The sequence below is a fragment of the Elgaria multicarinata genome, chromosome 6 (genome assembly GCF_023053635.1).
Source record: "Elgaria multicarinata webbii isolate HBS135686 ecotype San Diego chromosome 6, rElgMul1.1.pri, whole genome shotgun sequence".
NCBI classification, from domain to species: Eukaryota; Metazoa; Chordata; class Lepidosauria; order Squamata; family Anguidae; genus Elgaria; species Elgaria multicarinata.
This window is the reverse complement of record NC_086176.1, coordinates 78,555,864-78,574,210: the sequence shown is the minus strand read 5'-3', so window position 1 is coordinate 78,574,210 and position 18,347 is coordinate 78,555,864. Positions and strand designations below refer to the sequence as shown.

Below are 18,347 nucleotides of genomic sequence, written 5' to 3'. Positions count from 1 at the left end.
TTCAAAGTTAACTATTTGTGGCATTTTGGTTGGTCTTAAGGCAGTGGTCAACGGCATATTTTGGATTTTAGTTCTACACTGGCATTCTTAATCAGTGAATATCCACTTTGAGACACCGTATCTTATAGTGGTTGGGGAACTGGGGTAGGATTAGCTCATTTTTTATGAACTAGAATTATCCTGGATCCAGTTCAGGCTTACGTCTTCCCCGCCCCTTTTTCTTTACATAAACTCCTCTACACAAAGCACAGTTAGCTCTGTCACTCTTCTGCCTGAAACAGTCACTATTAGAAAAATTCAGAGATGTTGATCTCAAGGCGCGAGAGAACTATAATCTAAATTTGAATGCTGCTGGGAGGGGGTGGGTGGGGTTTCTGATACATTTATAGCCTTTCTGTGCATGTACTCAAAACAGTTCGTAATCTAAACTGGCTTACACTCAAATAGATGCAGTATAAAAAGGAGGGGCAGAAAGGGAAGAGGAAAATAAGAATTTTTAGATATTATGTAATTGTCAGGTAAAGTAGCCAGTGGAGGAGAGTTGCAGAAGTGGAGGAACTTACTGGCCATTGGTCTTAGACAAGCACTGGAAGGAGCCTTGCTGTGACACCCCTTCTTCTGAAACAACTGGTAGAGGACGGCTGTTGATGAAAATCAGATTCTGCTGTCCTCAAACTTATTGAAGATGTATCCAATTATTTCCACAGGTTAGAATACAATCATTGCCCACAACCCGCTCCTGCAAATAAGGATTTCCAGCACAGTCTGAAAAATAGGCCAAGGTACCCCTTCTAAGCTCAAGAGGATCATTTAGAAGGCGAGCCTTCCTCCTCAATAATCAGAAACAACTCTGGGTAGATTACTGGTTGTACATACTGGCTAGGATTATAAACAATTGGGATTGTCTTATCTGACTGCAAGCCAACCAGAAGGTGAGGAGGGAACCATTCTGTGGCACTGTGTGAAAATAATTCCTTAATAGCCTTAATGGTACAGTGATGATTTCATCTTTGGCAGCTTGCCTGACAGGGCACTATGAAGATCCTGACCAATTCTGACTTAGTAATCAGAATAATAAACATGACTCTTTCCTCTTATACAAGTTATAAAGCTGTACATCTATATTAACCTTTACTCAATCTATGGATTGTGGTCGTACTGCAGGGCATTTTTGTAGAGACTTTTAAGGACAGCCATGCCTTGTCTGACATGGCTTTAGCAGTTTTTGGTTTACAGCCATTTCTGTATTTCAGAAAAAGCTGAAGTTATTACTGATTAACACCTAAATGAGCAGTCATGGTTCTTGACCAGCAGTAGAATGTCACACACATTTAAATAATTTCAAGTATTCTAGTCACTTTGAAAAGTAACTATTTATTACATTAGCAATATCTTATTTTTCACAGCAAGGAGGAAGTTCTGCAACATGTTCTCAGGCTCTACATTCCATTTTAAGTATTCAGAATTTCAACTGTAAACTGTAAAGTCAATCTATGAAATCCTCATCTGTCCATTCATCCTAAAATAGAGGGAGGACAAAGAAAATAAGCAGCAAAAGAAACAGACCCAGACTACCACAACACGAACATGACATTATTTTATCCAATTAGTTAACAGCACAAGATTTTTTTCTTTTACGTTGTATAAATAGAATTTCTCTAGTAAACTGGTTAATTGGAATAAGGATGTGCAATTCACTAGAAAAAAGGAAGGGAGTAAATCATACCAGCTTTAACACACATTGCTCTAGACGTAACAAGAATCCAAACTAGCCTATTTTGAAAAAGGAAAGCAAGTTCTATATATGTTGTCATTCCTATGTGAAAAATGCATGTGTAATTTCAATTAAGGCATGACTAGAAAAAAATGAAAAGAAGGGAGCTTCAATACTGTATAAAGTAAACGGGGAGGCTATAGTATATGCATCCGGTTCCAACCAAGTTCAGAACAAGGCATCTTCAGTTAAAAGGAGATCAGAGAGGACTTGGAAGTGCTTCACTTCAGAACACAGAAAACTATTTCTGTTTGGAATGGACCAATAGAACAACTTCATATTTTCATATAGCAAATGCTAAAAGATGGGTGTGGGCATGTTAACAACATCCTCTGACGGTTTAGACTAGTTCATGTCCTGCTTTGCCTTACAGGTTTTGGCACATGTCATCCATAAACTAAGTTTGGGTGATGGAAGATAGAACCAGTGTGCCAAAGTACAAATATCTAATAGCATTCATGCAGCATTTATTTATTTATTTATTGCATTTCTATACCGCCCAATAGCCGAAGCTCTCTGGGCGGTTTACAAAAAGCTTAAAACACTTTAAGCTTCTCCATTTGCCCTTGTTATTATACCTCAAGATTCAAGTAATTTCTTGCACTGAGACTTGGATTTAAGGCAGAATAGACACGAACATAAGGTGTTGTGCTCGAAGAAGAAATTTCCCACTTTAGGATTCTCAGCAGACTCCAAAAACAGACTGCTGCATATTATATAAACAGATGATGTGAGCCTTTAGTAAATTTTATAAAAAACAGCTGAATTTTGTGTATTACTGCCTGCAATGGTGTAAGCAATGTCATTCACAAGTTAAGTGAAACCTTGATCCGCTGCATAACCAGAAGGTTTGAGTTGGTTACTGACACGTCTGCATTAGCCTCTATGATGCCTCTGAGCCAAAGAATTCACACAAGATGCCACGCAAACAGGCTGCAAGGTGACCCTAACGTTTATCTTGACACAGCAGTGCAGTGGCGTGCAGGGGCCAGGGGAAAATACTAGTGAAAAGCACAAAGGCTGCTTATGAATTCCAGTTTCAGTATTGACACCCATGTTCCAATTTGTATGAGCCACGGCAACCAGTACAGATGGTCAGAGAACTGACCAACACAAGCAGGGGCAGAAGTGCTACATGGTTCAGTAAATCTCTCGATCAAAATGGTTTTTTTTAAAAAAAAGATTAACCAAGATTAAGCCTTTAACTAGGATTCCTTACTCTAAAAGAGTAGTACTGCGTGTGTGTGGTTTTCTTTAGAAATATTTTATATGCAGATTTATAATTAAGTGTCGATTCGATTAATCCATTTAGTTCAATTAAAATTTCTTTAATTGGGTGACAGCTCTTCAAAAGAAAAAGCATATAAAAATCTACTAACCTCCATTTTGGATTTCTTTGTAATGTATTCATCCTCTTCATAGCCTTTTCTCTTCTTTCTAACATCAAGTTCATAATTCAGAAAAGTTAGATCACGTGTTTTAGAACATAAGAAGAGCCATGCTGGATCAGACCAGGGATGTCCATCCAGTCTAGCACTCTGTTCACAGTGGCCAACCAGCTGTCCATCAGGGAACCACAAGCAGGACACAGTGCAACAGCAACCTCCCACCCATGTTCCCCAGCAACTGGTGCATATAGGCTTACTGCCTCGGATACTGGAAGTAGCAGATAGCCATTACGACTAGTAGCCCTTGATAGCCTTCTCCTGCATCCCCCTTTTAAAGCCATCTAAATTGGTGGCCATTTCTACATCTTGTGGCTGTGAATTCCATAGCTTAACTATGCTATGGAATTCACAGGTTCTTAACTAGGTGAAGAAGTCCTTCCTTTTATTTGTCCTGAATCTCCCATCAATCAGCTTCATGGGATGACCTCAGGTTCTAGTATTGTTCCAGCTCGAAATTATTTTTCTTCAATCCCTTCATTTTTTATATTAAAGGAAATTGGAAGAGAATCTTAACAAAGCAACAAGGATTTCACTGGCATTTGAAATGAACTGTTTAAATGCAACACCAGAGGAACTTAAAGCAATTGATAAACGGAACGATTTTCTATCAAACCAAGAATCTTGTGGCAATTTAAACATCTGAATAGCTTTACTGGGACTGGAGTCCATTTCATGAGATGCCTGAAGTGTTATCCTCAGTTGGAAGGCATATACACATGGGTAGGCGAAGGGTGCAATTTAAACTAATCAGATGCAATGTAATATGCATCACTTTGTGGCAATTACAGTAAAAACTAGCTGATATAACCGGTATTGCTTGGGTCCCAGAAAAGTGCTCCCATCCCCTCAGTCCTCATGTCCTTCTCCCTCACCTGTTCCAACGTCTCCACGCTTGCTGCCGCCACCGCTGCCATCAGCCCCCACTACTGACACTAAGCAGGTAGGTCTCTGCATCAGACCAGGACCACCGCCTCTCTCCACAGCGGCTTGCCCTGCCACTGCTGCTCTGCCATCCATAATTGCGCCATTGAGATTGGCCGCCTGTGGGCTGGCAGCCGGCACCTGCTTCCTCAGTTCCGTTTTCTCTCCTCGGCCTGGCTCCTAAGGCAGTGGTAGCGGGCAGCAGTCACAGCTGGGCAACCAACTATCAGCTGGCAGCAGCCGTGAGAGCTGCGCAGGGGATCGCCCATGTGACCATGCATGATCCACTAAAATCTTTGAAATGTCTACGCCTCCCACCATGCCTTTGGTGGGTGATTCCCTCCTCTCACTGATGTGGGCAGCTCTGGCAAAGGCATGCTGGGCTCTGTATCCATTACAGAAATCTCCCAAAATCACCCATATGGCCATGCGCAATCCACTGAGGTCTTTGTTATGCCTTATACCTCCCAGCATGCCTTCAGTTGCTGGGAGTTGCAGGCATCAGCCTAAGCTATGTTTTAAATAATTAAAAAACAGTTAAATTGCAAAAAAACCCACCTTGATTTAAGTTTTTTTTAGACTTTCTACACGAAGACCTATCAGTGTTGAAAATTTCAAGCTTCTACCTCATCAGGAAGTACAAACACACATACATATTTTCAGCTCTATAGGTAGATATTATATGCATGCAAAGTGAGCACATTGCATACATTTAACCTTTAAAGTAATGAAACTATATAATTACTATATAATTTTACTATAAAATTACTATATAAAGGACTATATAATTTTATCAATCATTTCCATCTGAGCTAGACTTTACATTTCCTGCCCCCATTCTACAACCCATATGTGCACGTACTCCTGCAAGTAAGGATAACACACTTCATGTATCTGATGAAGTGAACTCCAGTCTCCAAAAACTTATGCCCAAAAGATCTGTAAAGGTGGGATTTTTCAGGTACAGAAAATGACTTAAATCCAAAGGTACCGTTCTGCTAGTGAAACGCCTCTCCCGCTCACAGAACGGCACTAATACAGTTTCTCCATCCACTCAGTTCTTTGCATGCAAGCCAAAACCTGTCTAAGAGTAAAATATTGATCAGCACCTGGCCTAGGCCCCGGTTTCAAGCTTCTGATAGATTAAGGGACTTTATCATAAGGTTTTGCACAGCATTTTCAAGAAGTCAGACTTTTAAAACATCAGTTATATCTAGTGGTCTTCTTGCAAGATATGTTGCCCATCATTTCAAGCTAACATTGAGGAAGTCATTGTGCATCTTTAAATTGCTACTTACACATTAGTATTAAGAGCAAGTTCTGGGCTGTGACATTTCTCTAACTTCTGTTTTAGAACACCAACCTCTTCTGGATGTGGTAGTTCATATTTTTTAACCAAATTTTTCATGCCTGTGTAAGAGAAATAAAAAAGCTTATCAAAATACTATAATTAGAATCCCTGTGAGATATGTTCATCTTCAGAGATGCAAGAGTAGACCCAAGAAAACTCCAGAAATACAGGTATCCTGGATCCCATGCCCACCCTCCTGCTCAAGCCCTATAGGTTAGGTATGGCACTGTGCATTCCAGTCCATTTTGTGAAACCCAACCTGTTTTAATTCCACAGACCTGGCAAAAAAGATAGGTGGCTTGGGAGTTTTATGGTGCAACAGTAGAAACACTGTATATTCGGCTAAGTGGGATCTAATCTGAAGAACTTTAATTGCTCCAAGATCCAATAAAGCTGAGGAATGCTTTATCCAAACTATACTATATTTCACCAGCTGTAGCCCCCAGCACACAGGATTACTGGTGCAAAGGTAGGAAAGAAGGCAGTGATGAAAACGGCTAATGCTGACTGAGCAAAAAGAGCCTTCCTCTCGCAGGTGGATTAAGCCCCTTGTAATAGTGGGTAAGACATATTTCAAGGGTTGCCCTCGTTTTCTCTCATCTGACAAAAGCGTACATAGTCCAGATCTCAAGAAGCCACAGTGTAGTGCAGATAGTAGGTTTTCAATCAAATTAAAAGCCAGTCCTCTTGTCAGAGCAAGCATTAGACAACTGAGAAGTGCTCCAACTTCTTTCAAATAGTTTTCCAGACAAAGTCTTGGCTTAAATTTGCCACGTAACACTCTTTGCCCCTTTACAGAAGCTAAGATTACACTTGTAAGACCCTTAGCTGTCATCTTATATCAGAGGATTTATTCTAAGTAATGTCAAGACATAGCGTAAGTGTGAAGTGAAGAACTATACTGAACTAGATGTTCACATTATGTTTTTGGATTTTCTTGAGGCTAATGGATAATGCAGAGTTAGCACTACTGTCCCAGGGAAACTGTCAAAGACAAGGCACATTTTGCATATCAAGCCTTCAAAATATAAATCAACTGAAGGCTTTGCTGTCTTTGATGCAAGCATAAAAGCCATATCAAGGACAGTCTAGTAAGCACCAATTTACTGAAAAAATGAGTGCAATTATTTTGACATTTTTTTGTGCGTCCTGCAAAATGGAGGCTAGGGAGAGGGAATCAAATAACCTCTTCTACTCCCTTATGGTGCCAAATAACAGTGCCCAAAATTTGTTTTGTTTTTAACTTAAAGGCTTCATCCTTACTTCATTGAAAATTTAGGAGCCACTTAATCTAGAAGTCACTGGGTTCTATCCAGTGCTGTTCTTCCATTCATAGAAGGCTCTTTGATCTAGCAAAGCTATCAATGAGAGGTGGGAGTGATTTTTGGCAATTCCCCATTGCTCTTGCAGACACCCACAACACCTGCCACACTGTTCCAGAGGTCCCCCATCCTTTTAGGGCAGAATTTGGGTGCATGCAGCTACAGGGAAAAAAGGGAATAAGAAAAAACAGCCTCCCTCCCCCATTCCATTTGCAGAAGCTTCCAATGAATTAAAAAAAAAAGCCTTCAGTGAATGAAAGGACTCCACTAGACAGTACCCACTGACATGAAAGCAAAAATGGTAGCGAACTGTAAATTAGTATCGACCTTAATTTTAAGGCATGTTTTCTAACTTTCTCCTAATACTTTTTTTTAAAAAAGAAAATTATCCTACCACATGAACCCAGATTAAATGCTCAGGGTGGTTTACAGCATTAAAAACGTCAGAAAACACAGCACAAAATGACTAAACTCTAAAAACAGATCAAAATCAGCAAACCATAAAATCAGCCAGTGGGAAGGGGGTAATCTTCACCCCCCACATGTCAACTCTGCAAGGTTGCTAAAAGAGCCTTGTTATAGTGTTGCTTTGAGTGCTCCCTTGCATGCTTGAAATACAAACAAGGAGCAAAGGCAAGCCCCTATATTTTTGGATACCTGCCATTGTGCAACTACGAATAACCAAAGTAATAATAAAAAAATTAAATAAAGGGCTGTGGAGACTGGTGGTTCTGATTTCGGTGGGGCTGTGAATCCATTCTGGGTTTCAGCCAGAACTCATCAGAATTCTAAAGGAGTGATCCATGGTGCTGAACACAACCCCCAAAATAGATTCAGCACCTTGGAACAGCTCCTTTAGAGTTGTAGCTAATTCTGACTGAAACTTAGGATTCACATCCCCACTGAAGTTGAAGCCACCAGTCTCCACAGATAAAGGGGCCATTTGCACACATAAAATAGGTCTGGGAAAATGTGAAAAAGCCCGGGAAGGAGGGCGGGGGGGGGGGGGGCGGCTTCAGCCATAATCACAATCTGAGTGGGGACAGGAGAGCTTGGCAGCGGACAAGACGGGTTCGGCCGCCAAGTCCCCTGGGATGCCAGGTGGAACCAACTGGGGGGAGGGGGGAAGGGGAGAGAAACAAGCTACACTGTGGGTGGTGGACCCAATCCTCTGTGCATACCCATTGTGGGACTGCATCTCATGCCAATGTGCCCATTATGCCCTTTGTCAAAATATAATATCTTCAAGGCAGCTTTACGTTATCCCCCCTAGTAGACAAGGTAGCAGTCTACAAGTTTCTCCTTCAGTAAAATGGAGAAACACTGCAAGTGCACACATACTGAATTCCTGCTGTACATCCACTTACAGATGGAGACTGTTTTGTTGATGCTCTGCATTGGACATTTTTTACTTATTTTGATTGCCAATTTGGATTTTAAGTATTTTTAGGCCATGGATTGGAAATGTGGCCTAGAAATATAAATTACCGCCAAAATAGAACCTCTTGTTTAGGTAGACAACCACTGGCTTGAGTTACTGGAAATTGTTTCCTCTATAGATCTTTTCAATTATACACCTGCTCTCTGGTTGTGGCTGACACTGGGTGGGATTATGTGCAAGTTGGGACTGTCCTTAGGTGGCCAGAGATGAACTTGTTAGTTCCTTCCAATCATTTCTATAATCTCCATTAACTGGAAACACTGGAAACTTAATTAAGAGGCAAAACATCTTAGTAAAACAACCTTATTTTGCAAATTTAGAGCCTAATTTACTACAAGTAGGAATATCATTGCACTAAGACATCTTTCCATTGCTTTGTCTTTTTATGCATGTAGCTTGGGTAGTGGGAGAGATAAATGACATACACTAGGGATTCTTTTGTCATCAGCTGGGGACAAGTGATTTTTCCCCCCAACATGCATCCTAGTGATCATTTAGAAACATCAAAAACTAATGCCTCTACATTCTTTCAAATGGCTATCAAGCCTTTTCCAAAGGCTGTTCTTCTGTAGTATGCAGCACACTTAAAAATGCATCTGCCTAGTACACACTGCCTAGTTCTCAGCATCTTTACTTACATTTCATCCCATCCAGTAACTGAGAGAGGGAAGCTTTGTTCTCTTTCAGCATTAGGCTTTCTGACAAGTAACTGTCAAAAGATTGTGAAAATTAGATCCCAATGCCACTGTCTGGATGCAAAGAGAAGTGAACAAGAGCTATGAAGAACATTTAAATTAACATACACCCCATAAAGAGAATTCAATTTAGCTAATGTATCATGGTAGGCGATGGAAAAGGTTTTTTTCAACTGTGTTGAAAAACAACACACACATATGCACACACTATAAAAAGTAACAATACAAGACAAAAGCCAATGTCAAAAATGTTAAACTAATGATGATTAGAACTCTCTACAGCAATTTCTTTCATTTCCAAAACCCTATACCCCTCAATGAATCAACCATAACCTTCCAAAAGCAAAAACAATGGCATTCTGACATGAAGTAGTAGTCTAGAAACATTCACTTATTTTGATAATGTAAGACAGACATTTTACAACGCTGCAGAAGCAATCATTTTACAGGCAGCATCTGACATATGACAAAATGAAGGAACAAAAGATATAATACTTTCAAAAACCCTACATGCAGTTACTCAGATAGTCAAATACAGGGATGCAATATACAATGATTATTCTCTGAGCAGTGCCACACACAGCTGTATGTAAGCGGCTGATCAGGTTGGCTACTCAGGGAGGAATTTATGTGGATAATTCTTGAAGAACAGTAACTTGCAAGCAACTCTTCATCTGTGTTCTGGCAATGTCTTATTAGGACAACAGATACACCCTTCCACAGCTGCCTAAAAATGGCTAGTTCCTTATATAGACTTGGCACAACTACGCATAACAACTGTATCTTAAATATTCAGAATATTATCTACCTTTCCATATTAATTCCTGCCCTAGATGCACTGGACAAGATGGCAGTGAGAGCTATCTGAGAAGGTGTATAGAGAAGGCAAGCATCTGTCAAAGCGACCCGATTGAGGAAGTCATCTGCTGTCTTCCTCAATGTCTCAGGATTCTCAAGCAATGGATAACGAGTCTAGAAAATAAGCATCCAAAAGTTAACGCTTTCACATTGCATTTTGCTGTGTCTTTCAGAATTCAGGACAGGCTTCAACTGAATATTATTTTTAGGCATGTCTACACCAGGCAGTTATCCCAGGGTTATCTCTAGGTCATCCCTGTGTGTCCAAAATGCCGCACAGGGGATCCTGGGATCAACCGGGGAAGACCACAGACAATCCACAGGATAACTGAAACCGGGAATGTCCCAGTTTTTCCGCAGTCCTGGGACAACCCTGAGGACTGTAGCTGGTGTGGCACAGCCTCCCAGGTCGTCAAACAGGCATGGAGCTGGGTGGGGTGCCTCCATGCCCACTGGGGTGGGGGTGGGAAGCAATTACACCATCCCTGGGATGGCGGGGAGCTTGGGCATGGAGTTTGGCAGGAGTTCATTACTTTTTTGCCATGCGCAACTCCTCCTCAAAAAAAATGGTGCCTGCGACATCCCTCTTCCCTTCCAGGATGTCACATGGCCGTACAGACACTGGGGAGGATCGCGGAAGCAAGGAAGTCCGTGATCCTCCCTCCTGCTACCCCCTAAGGTGTAGATGAGCCTTTTGTTTTAAAATAGGCTAAAATGATAACAGACCTTAGGCAGAAGGATCAAGTAAACCTATCTATCATCACCCTTCCAACCCACATCAACACCATCTAGAATGTACATTACCAAAGTTTTAATGATGCCAACGATCTAATAAACAGACAGGGTAATCCTACCTCCCTAGTCAGAACATTCCAAGGTTGGAGTGACCCAAAATATTGGCAGGGCAGAAATTCTCCCATCTGTCTTGAGTGTTCAAACGATTTGCCTCCCATTGTGTTTGGTGGCATACATTTTCCTCCATGTTGGGAGTTTTATTCAGGAACCTAGAGAACTTTGGATCCAAGGTTACCTGCAATTCACCCATGCCATATTCCCTGATCCACCCAGAGCTCTGACTTTATGGAAGTGAGTGCTGCAAAACTTTCCACACGGGCTGTGGAGGATGGGGGCATGGAACCGAGATCAGACCTCTCAGTCCAAGATCCTACGTTTCCTATGGTGGCTGGGATACCCTCGTAGGAGCCATAGGATTGTCATCTGACACTGTCTTCTACCTCATTCTTAAAACTGAGGTTACAACACAAATAGACAATGGGAAACACAATCTTTCATGTGCTGCTAGTCAGTATTTGTGCCAGAACTTCTGCCACATATGACACCAACAAAGAAAAAGGGGGTGACATGAGACAGGGATACGCTCCTGACAAGACATTGTCCAGCCCATGGGGTGTGGGACAATCCAGCCTCCCACTACAAAACAATTCTGCATCCCTGGCTTAGGGCAGGTGGCAGAGAAGGAACTACAGCAGAGAGCTGCAATAACATTTTTCTCTTCTCCATACCACCCATAACCCTTACTTCAATCTTCAATAAGGATGGTGTTAAAAACCATGCCTTCATGAAAGAAGCATGAGTTATGTCCATGCTGCTCAATACAGCTAAGCAACACCACAAAAAGGGAGCACAGACAATTCTGCCTTTTATGATAGATGTGTTAATTCACTGATTTTCATTTTGCCACTTAAATGTATATGCACCACTTAGTAATTTTTGTTTATATTGAAAACTAGCTGAGAAACATGTCTAAAGATTTACAAAGCCAGGCAAAATAAAGGCCCATTGAACTGACAGACTGTGAATACTAGAAAAGCTCCTTAGTTCTTACATATTGTAGCAACCAAAAAATACTTTACCTCAAAAAAATTAACTTAGCAGCATAATGTTCATTCTTATTTCAACCCTTTACAATAGTTTATTTATTTATTTATTTAGAATATTTATATACCGCTCCCCATTGAAAAATTTCAGAGCAGTGTACAAGGTAAAATGAAAATAAAAACAGAATAAAACAGTTAAAACATTTGAAAGAAGCAAAAATCAGAAATCCAAGGCTGCATGTTAAAGAAAGGCTTCTTGGAATAAAGATGTTTTCAGGAGGCGCCGAAAGGAGTACAAGGTTGGAGCCTGCCTGACCTCCAGAGGCAGGGAACTCCACAGGAGGGGCGCCACCATGCTGAAGGCTCTTCCCCTGGTGGATTCCAATCAGAGGATGGATCTAGGTGGAACCACCAGGAGTAGGCCCTCGGATGACCTCAGTGACCGGGCAGGTTGGTAAGGGAGAAGGCGCGCTCTCAGGTATACTCCAAAGTATGTTTGTTAAGCAAAATAATAATAATAATACCTTCAGATCAATCAAGAAGCCTTCAAATGGTCTGTAAGGGTTGTGCACTATAAGATGGAAGTTCAGTTGCTGAATAAGTAACAATTCATATTCCAAGATCTGTTCCAGAGCCTTTTCCTGTCCAACTGGGCTTTCACGAAGATTACCAACAAACTGTGCACTAGACACATTAAATTCATCAACTTTACATGCCAAGAATGCACACGTCAACCTTGAAAATAAACAGAAAAGACACTTAGTTCCAAGCCAGTTAGTGTGTGTGTGTGTGTGTGTGTGCATGTTTTGAAAGTATATGTAGCACACTCTCACCTAAATCCTAAACCGAAACATTTCCCCTCTAAAATGAAAATCAGTCCTGATTAGTGCCTTGTAGTACTTAAAATCTGCAAACTATTAGCAAACATTTAATTGAAGACACAAAAGGTATCAGTTACTCACATAATTATGCGAGGATGATACTCCATCACTGAGTTATTGAGGTAAAAACGTTTGAAGTACATACAGGCCGATCCCTAAAAGGAAACTAAAGTCAGAAAGTTGGTTCATGTGACAGCACTTGTTATTCACTGCTGTCAATATGATACGTAAATAAATAAATAATGCAGGACACATCAGGAAATTCAATGGAAACCTAAGTAATGTGCAGATCAAGCCTAGGCATGTTTATTCAGAAGAAAATCTGAGTTTAACAGAACCAAATAGGAAGTTTCTGCAAGACATGATGGGAAGGAACAAGCAGAGGAGGGAAAGACTTGGGCCATTGCCAATTGGAGTGCTAGCTAATCTACCCAATCTCCATAAATATCCAAAATGCTATTTATTAAAGGAGACAATCTGAGAGGAAATAGTGGCTAGAATATCTTCTCTAAGCAGCATATTTGCATCAGTGTTCTCGCCCTTCTCTGACTTAAAACTGGCATACTGCTGAGAAGTGTCAAGTGCAAGAAAGGCACACATATTTTGTTGTGATCTCATATATGTTGGATTCTTCACATCTGTATTTCTCCAGAGCTGGTGGCATGGAATTCCATGTTGTGCATCACTGGATCCCAGAAGAGCTGAGGTCTCCTTTGGTGGAGATCAACAGGATGACAAGAATTAGCCTTCCTGATCCCAGTTACCATTTCCAATACCCACCTCCTGGGCTTCTGCTGCAACGACGCTTGCTGCTACTGGTTTAGAGGAACTGTTTTATGCCTCTTTGCTACTTGCCTGAAATTGATCTCTCCTTGGGAAGTACCCAGCTCTGCCGGGCTGAGTTTGTGAAATTCCCACTGAATTTGTGGAATTCTTTCCCCAAACAGTGAAATTCTTCCCCCAAGTTTTCAACCATATGACTGGAGTTGCCATATGTGCTCACTATCCCTGGCTTCCACCGTACAAAATGCTGGTAAGGAAGATAGTTAGAGGGCAAGAAGTGGCAGAACTTAGCCTGCATGGGGATAATCCCATCTGCCCTAGAATGCTCATCCATACCCTTTAACTTTGTGTGCCTCTAGGCAGACAACAGTTCTTCAGTTGTAAAGAAAAGGTATTCTGCACATGCTCAGAAGCCTTTTTGCATCATTGTATATAAACATTATTACTAACTGGTGAGAAATTCAAATCCAGGATTCTACATCCAGAAAGCCACAATATCACCATAGAAGAAGACCAGCTAGTGTGTAATGCAGGTCAGTCTAGGTGGCACTAAATATAAGTGGTCATCAGAATGTTTAATGAGCAGTATCAAGGATGCTATTACAGAAAAGAAGACTTCTGTCAGAAAATGGAAGTGTTGTCCAAATAAGGAGGATAAAAAAGTACACAAAATTGCACAAAAAAAGAAATGTAAGCAGACAATAAGCAAAGAAGGATTCTGAGGAGCATATCGCTAGCAACATTATAACCAGCAATACAACATCCTTTAAATACAGCAGAAGAAACCAACTAGAGAAGTGGGCGGACTAATGGATGGATGAATTCTTCGCAGCTGTCTTCACTGTAAAAGATGTAGATACCTGTGCTTAAACTGACACAGTAAGGAAGTCTGAGGAACTGAAACAAATAGTGGAAACAAGCGACGAACTTATAGACCTTACTGACAAACTGAAAATAAACAATCAACCAGATCCAAACAGTATCAGTCTGAGAGTTCTAAAAAAACTCAAATGTGGAATTGCTGATTTTCTAACAAAAATATGTAACATGTTTGTACCATATCCCAGAGGACTGGAAATGATGCCAATGTAGCATCATTTTTTTAAAAAGGGGAACCAGAAAGTTACAGGCTGGTTAGCTTAATATTTATTCCAGGTAAACTGGTGGAAAACATTATTAAAGATAAGATTATCAAGCATAAACAAAGACAAGTCTTCTTGAATAGGACTTCTGTAAAGGTAAGTCCTGGTAACCTTTCTGAGTTCTTTGAGAGTGTCAACAAGCATGTAGATAGGGGGGATCCAGTAGACATTGTTTGCTTGGACTTCCAAAATGCTTTTGACCCAGTCCCTCACAAGAGACTCCTGACCAAATGCAGTAGCCTTGGGTTAAAAGGAGAGGTCCTCTCATGGATCAATAACTGGTAAAAGAACAGAAAGCAACAAGTTTTTGCAATGGGATCCCAAGAATCTTTACTGGGACCAAGGCTTTTCAACTTTTTCTTAAATTATTTAGAGTTAGGAGCAAGCAGTGAGGTGGCCAGGTTTGCTGATGGCATCAAATCATTTAGGTCGGTTAAAACAAAAATGGACTGTGAAGAGTTCCAGAAGGATCTCTCCAAATTGCAGAAATGGGCATTAAAATGGCAAACGTGATTCAGTGTAAACAATTTAACATGATGCACACTGAGGTAAAAAAAAATCTAGCCACATGCACACTGATGTGGCCTGAGCTGGCAGTGACTGACAAGGTAAAGTGGCAAGAGTGGTGGGTAACATCAATCCAGTCTGCAGCTACTATGGATAAAGCAAATTTCATGGAATTTCATGTTTGAGATCATTAGAAAAAGAACTGGAAACAGAACAGACAGTCTCACAATGCCTGTGGTGCAATCCCACTTGGAATACTCTATACAGGTCTGGTCGCATCTCAAGAATTTTGTAGAGCCGGCGCAGAAAAAGGACAAATGAAAGGACTGGAACAACTCCTCTATGAGGAACAGGTTACAAGCTTAGAAAAGGGGTAAGGAAGAACATGTCAGAGAGATATAGAATCATGCACTGTGTGGGAAAAGCAGATGCAAAGCAGTTTTTCTTCCTCTCATATAATATTTCTTACAATCAATGATGGTCATCCAATGAAGCTAAAGTATGAGAGATTTCACTCAGAGAGAGAAGTAAAAGCATTTCTGCACACAGCGCATAGTTAAAAAGTAGAATTCAACTTTGATGGGTTTAAAGGCAGATTAGACAAATTCATGGAGGCTAAGGCTCTGAGGGGCTCTAGTCATACATGACTAGATACATACTATGTATCTAGTCATGTATGACTAGATGGCAACATACATAGTACATACTATGTAGTATTATGTAGTACATACATAGTACATACATACAACATACATAGTATGCATGTAGGAGGTGGCAACATACATACTATGTTGCTACCCCCACCCCCCCAGGATGAGACGCAGTATACCTCTCCATATCAGTTGTTCTGGGGACCCATGAGTGAGAGGGTGCTCTTATACTCATGTCCTGCTTGTGTGCTTCCCATAGGCAGATCTGGTAGCTACTGTGCAAAGGGAAGGTGTTTGGCCTGATCCAGCAGAGCTCTTCTTATATGTTCAGAAGTGACGGCCCCAGAAAGCAGAGTAAGATTTAAAAAGGAAAGACACAAAGATTCAAAGTTGGTTAATGACCTGGTTAATGCCATGCTTTTGCCCACCTTGTGAGCAATTACTTTAATTTGGAGCTTCTGCATCCACCCAACTCGTTCTAACTAATAGGTCATTGACTGTTATTGTATTTGTTGATTATAAGTTCTAATTAAATAAAACAAAGTTAAAAAAAAGTAAGGGGGAAAGTAAGGATAAGTATCCCCCCCCCCCTATCAAAACAGGAAAAATACCAAGGCACGGCTTTCTCTAAAACAAATGTTGGAGAACCCAGCATAAGCAACTCACCACCACAGATCTGGGCATTGTCGGCTTGAATACAGAGCAGAAATCCAATAACCTTTTCTCGTAGTATTTGCAAATTGTCAGCTCGTCGCGCGGCTCCAGAAGAAACGGGTCGGTCTGTTGGACCTGGCGGAGGAGGAGGAAGAGGCCTGTTAACGGCGCAGCAGCAGGAGGACAGCGCCGAGGCAGAGTTCTGCTGCGGGGAAGCCACTCGGCGAGCCCGACCTGGCCTTCAGACCGGGCTGGACCCTGGCGAGCGAGCCCAGCGGGCGCTCCACGCTCCGGCCTGGCATTCGGGCAGCCCCCGCCCCTACCTTGCCATTGGCCACCGCTTTGCAGCGGAACTTGCGGTTGGCGTCGGCCCGGCGCCGGCTCAACTCCTCTTCGCTGCGGAAAGTCCAGCGTCGCCTCTGAGTGCTGCTGTGATACATCGCGGGCGGCTTCGCGTGAATAACAGCCGGCTTCGCGCTCCCCCAGCCCGGAAGCAGCCAAACGCCCCGCGACGACGGCTGCGTGCAACTCCTCCCTCAGCAGCAGCAGCGCCGCCACCCGCAGCCTTCCTCATGATCCCGGCGTGCCCTGCGCGAAGGCCAACGTAAGGCTGTCCCGGCATTCACCGGGAGCTGCACTTGTCTGCCTTTCTCTCCTAGACGGACAAGAAAGTGCCTTCGTCCAAAGAGATAGAGGATACATCGTAGCTCTACACTTCTGGAGCAGCCATATTTGGCGTGAGAGCATAACGCACCAACAGGGCCATGCTAGGCATGCTTTCTCATAAGTAAGCCCTATAAAATTCAATAGAACCAACTCTCGTGCAAATATAACGGAAGGAGCTACTTTAAACATCCCCTCTTCTCTCTCTCCTGTTTGCCCCGCACATGGCTACGTTCAATTGACGATCAGCGTGTAGTTCAGGAGGTCTCAAAGGGCTTTTCTTAACTCTAGGATCAGTGGAGGCTGGTGGCTCCGATATCGGTGGGGCTATGAATCCGCTCTCGGTTTTAAATAGAGTCCTAATGGAACTATTCAAGATGCTGAATCTATTTTCAGTTTGAGTTCAGCACCTTAGATAGCTCCTTTAGAGTTCTGGCTAGTTCTTACTGAAACTCAGCGCGGATTCACAGCCCCACTGATATCGGAGCCACCAGCCTCTACTGTCTAGGCTACGACGCCAAGTGATGTCTTAGGACGGAGGAGGAGTTCCATAGAGGTAGAAGAGAAGAGTTACGCGCACCGCGCAATTCGGGTTTCTGTTTGAGCGCTGCCATAGGCCGGGTAGGAACATAATGCCGAATGTGAAGCACCCGCTCTAACCAGTTCTACCCCTACGCTTCCTTATTTCTTGGCATCGGTTGCCCCACGTGCAACTCATAGCGGAAGTATTAATTGAGTGTAAGGTTGTGCGTCTCAATCTTTGTGAGTGGGCGCTAGTAGTACGCATCCTGCCAATTGTAGTTAGAACAACGGCTAATTCGGAGTTCGCCTTTGCAGTCGCCAATAAGTAAATCCGCAGAGATAGAAAAGTAGAGTAAAGACGTACACAGGTGGCGTGCTGAGAACACGGAGCAATCAACAGTTTGAGCCAGGATTGCCTATGGGTGCAAAGCGGCGTTGCATCTCACCATCTGTACGGTGGAGGTGGTGGTGGTGAACTGAGGAATACTTTGCATGGGGAATTAAAATGAAAGAAAGCCATTTCGATGTTAGACTGCCAACGAGCAAGTCGATGCCAATAAACAAGGCATCGTAGATGCCAATGCGGACTGCAACGGTGTGTGACTGGAGGGTGCGACTTACTGGGGAGAACGCCCCATCTGTGGGATTTTCTTTTGAGGAAATGTGCAGAGGTTTGGGCTGTAGTCTGTTCCTATCTCTGTTGGAAGAGGTAGGAACGAAACCGCATTTCCTGGTAGTAGCAAGGCGCTATTGAGGGAGGAAATCTCTTCCCCCGCCTCCTTTTTGAACGCCACAGTTGCTTAAAAGTCGCGCTGGAAATTCGCTGCTAGTTTTCACAGGCAACGTAATTCCTGTTGAGACAACTTTCTCCCTTCAAACAAGGGCATGAGACTTCCT

At 42.2% G+C, this 18,347-nt stretch overlaps 1 protein-coding gene across 1 annotated transcript; it reads right to left on the bottom strand.

The window, feature by feature from the left end:
• Positions 1–1,354: 1,354 nt before the first annotated feature.
• On the bottom strand, positions 1,355–16,799 carry CCNH (cyclin H). The gene is made up of 9 exons (XM_063129641.1): positions 16,589–16,799; positions 16,278–16,400; positions 12,611–12,684; positions 12,173–12,383; positions 9,761–9,924; positions 8,896–8,966; positions 5,442–5,553; positions 3,154–3,211; positions 1,355–1,519 (listed from the first exon to the last, which is right to left on the bottom strand). The coding sequence occupies exons 1-9, from the start codon at positions 16,703–16,705 to the stop codon at positions 1,487–1,489; spliced, it is 963 nt and encodes a 320-aa protein (XP_062985711.1). The 5' UTR covers positions 16,706–16,799; the 3' UTR covers positions 1,355–1,486.
• Between the last annotated feature and the right edge of the window lie 1,548 nt (positions 16,800–18,347).

Excerpts from the sequence above, each read along its gene's own strand:
- CCNH (XM_063129641.1), bottom strand. The coding sequence starts at position 16,705 with ATGTATCACAGCAGCACTCAGAGGCGACGCTGGACTTTCCGCAGCGAA. Across the intron at positions 16,401-16,588 it reads AAGCGGTGGCCAATGGCAAG|GTCCAACAGACCGACCCGTT; the intron begins GTAGGGGCGGGG and ends CTCCTCCGCCAG. Across the intron at positions 9,925-12,172 it reads GCTTCTTGATTGATCTGAAG|ACTCGTTATCCATTGCTTGA; the intron begins GTATTATTATTA and ends CTTATTTTCTAG.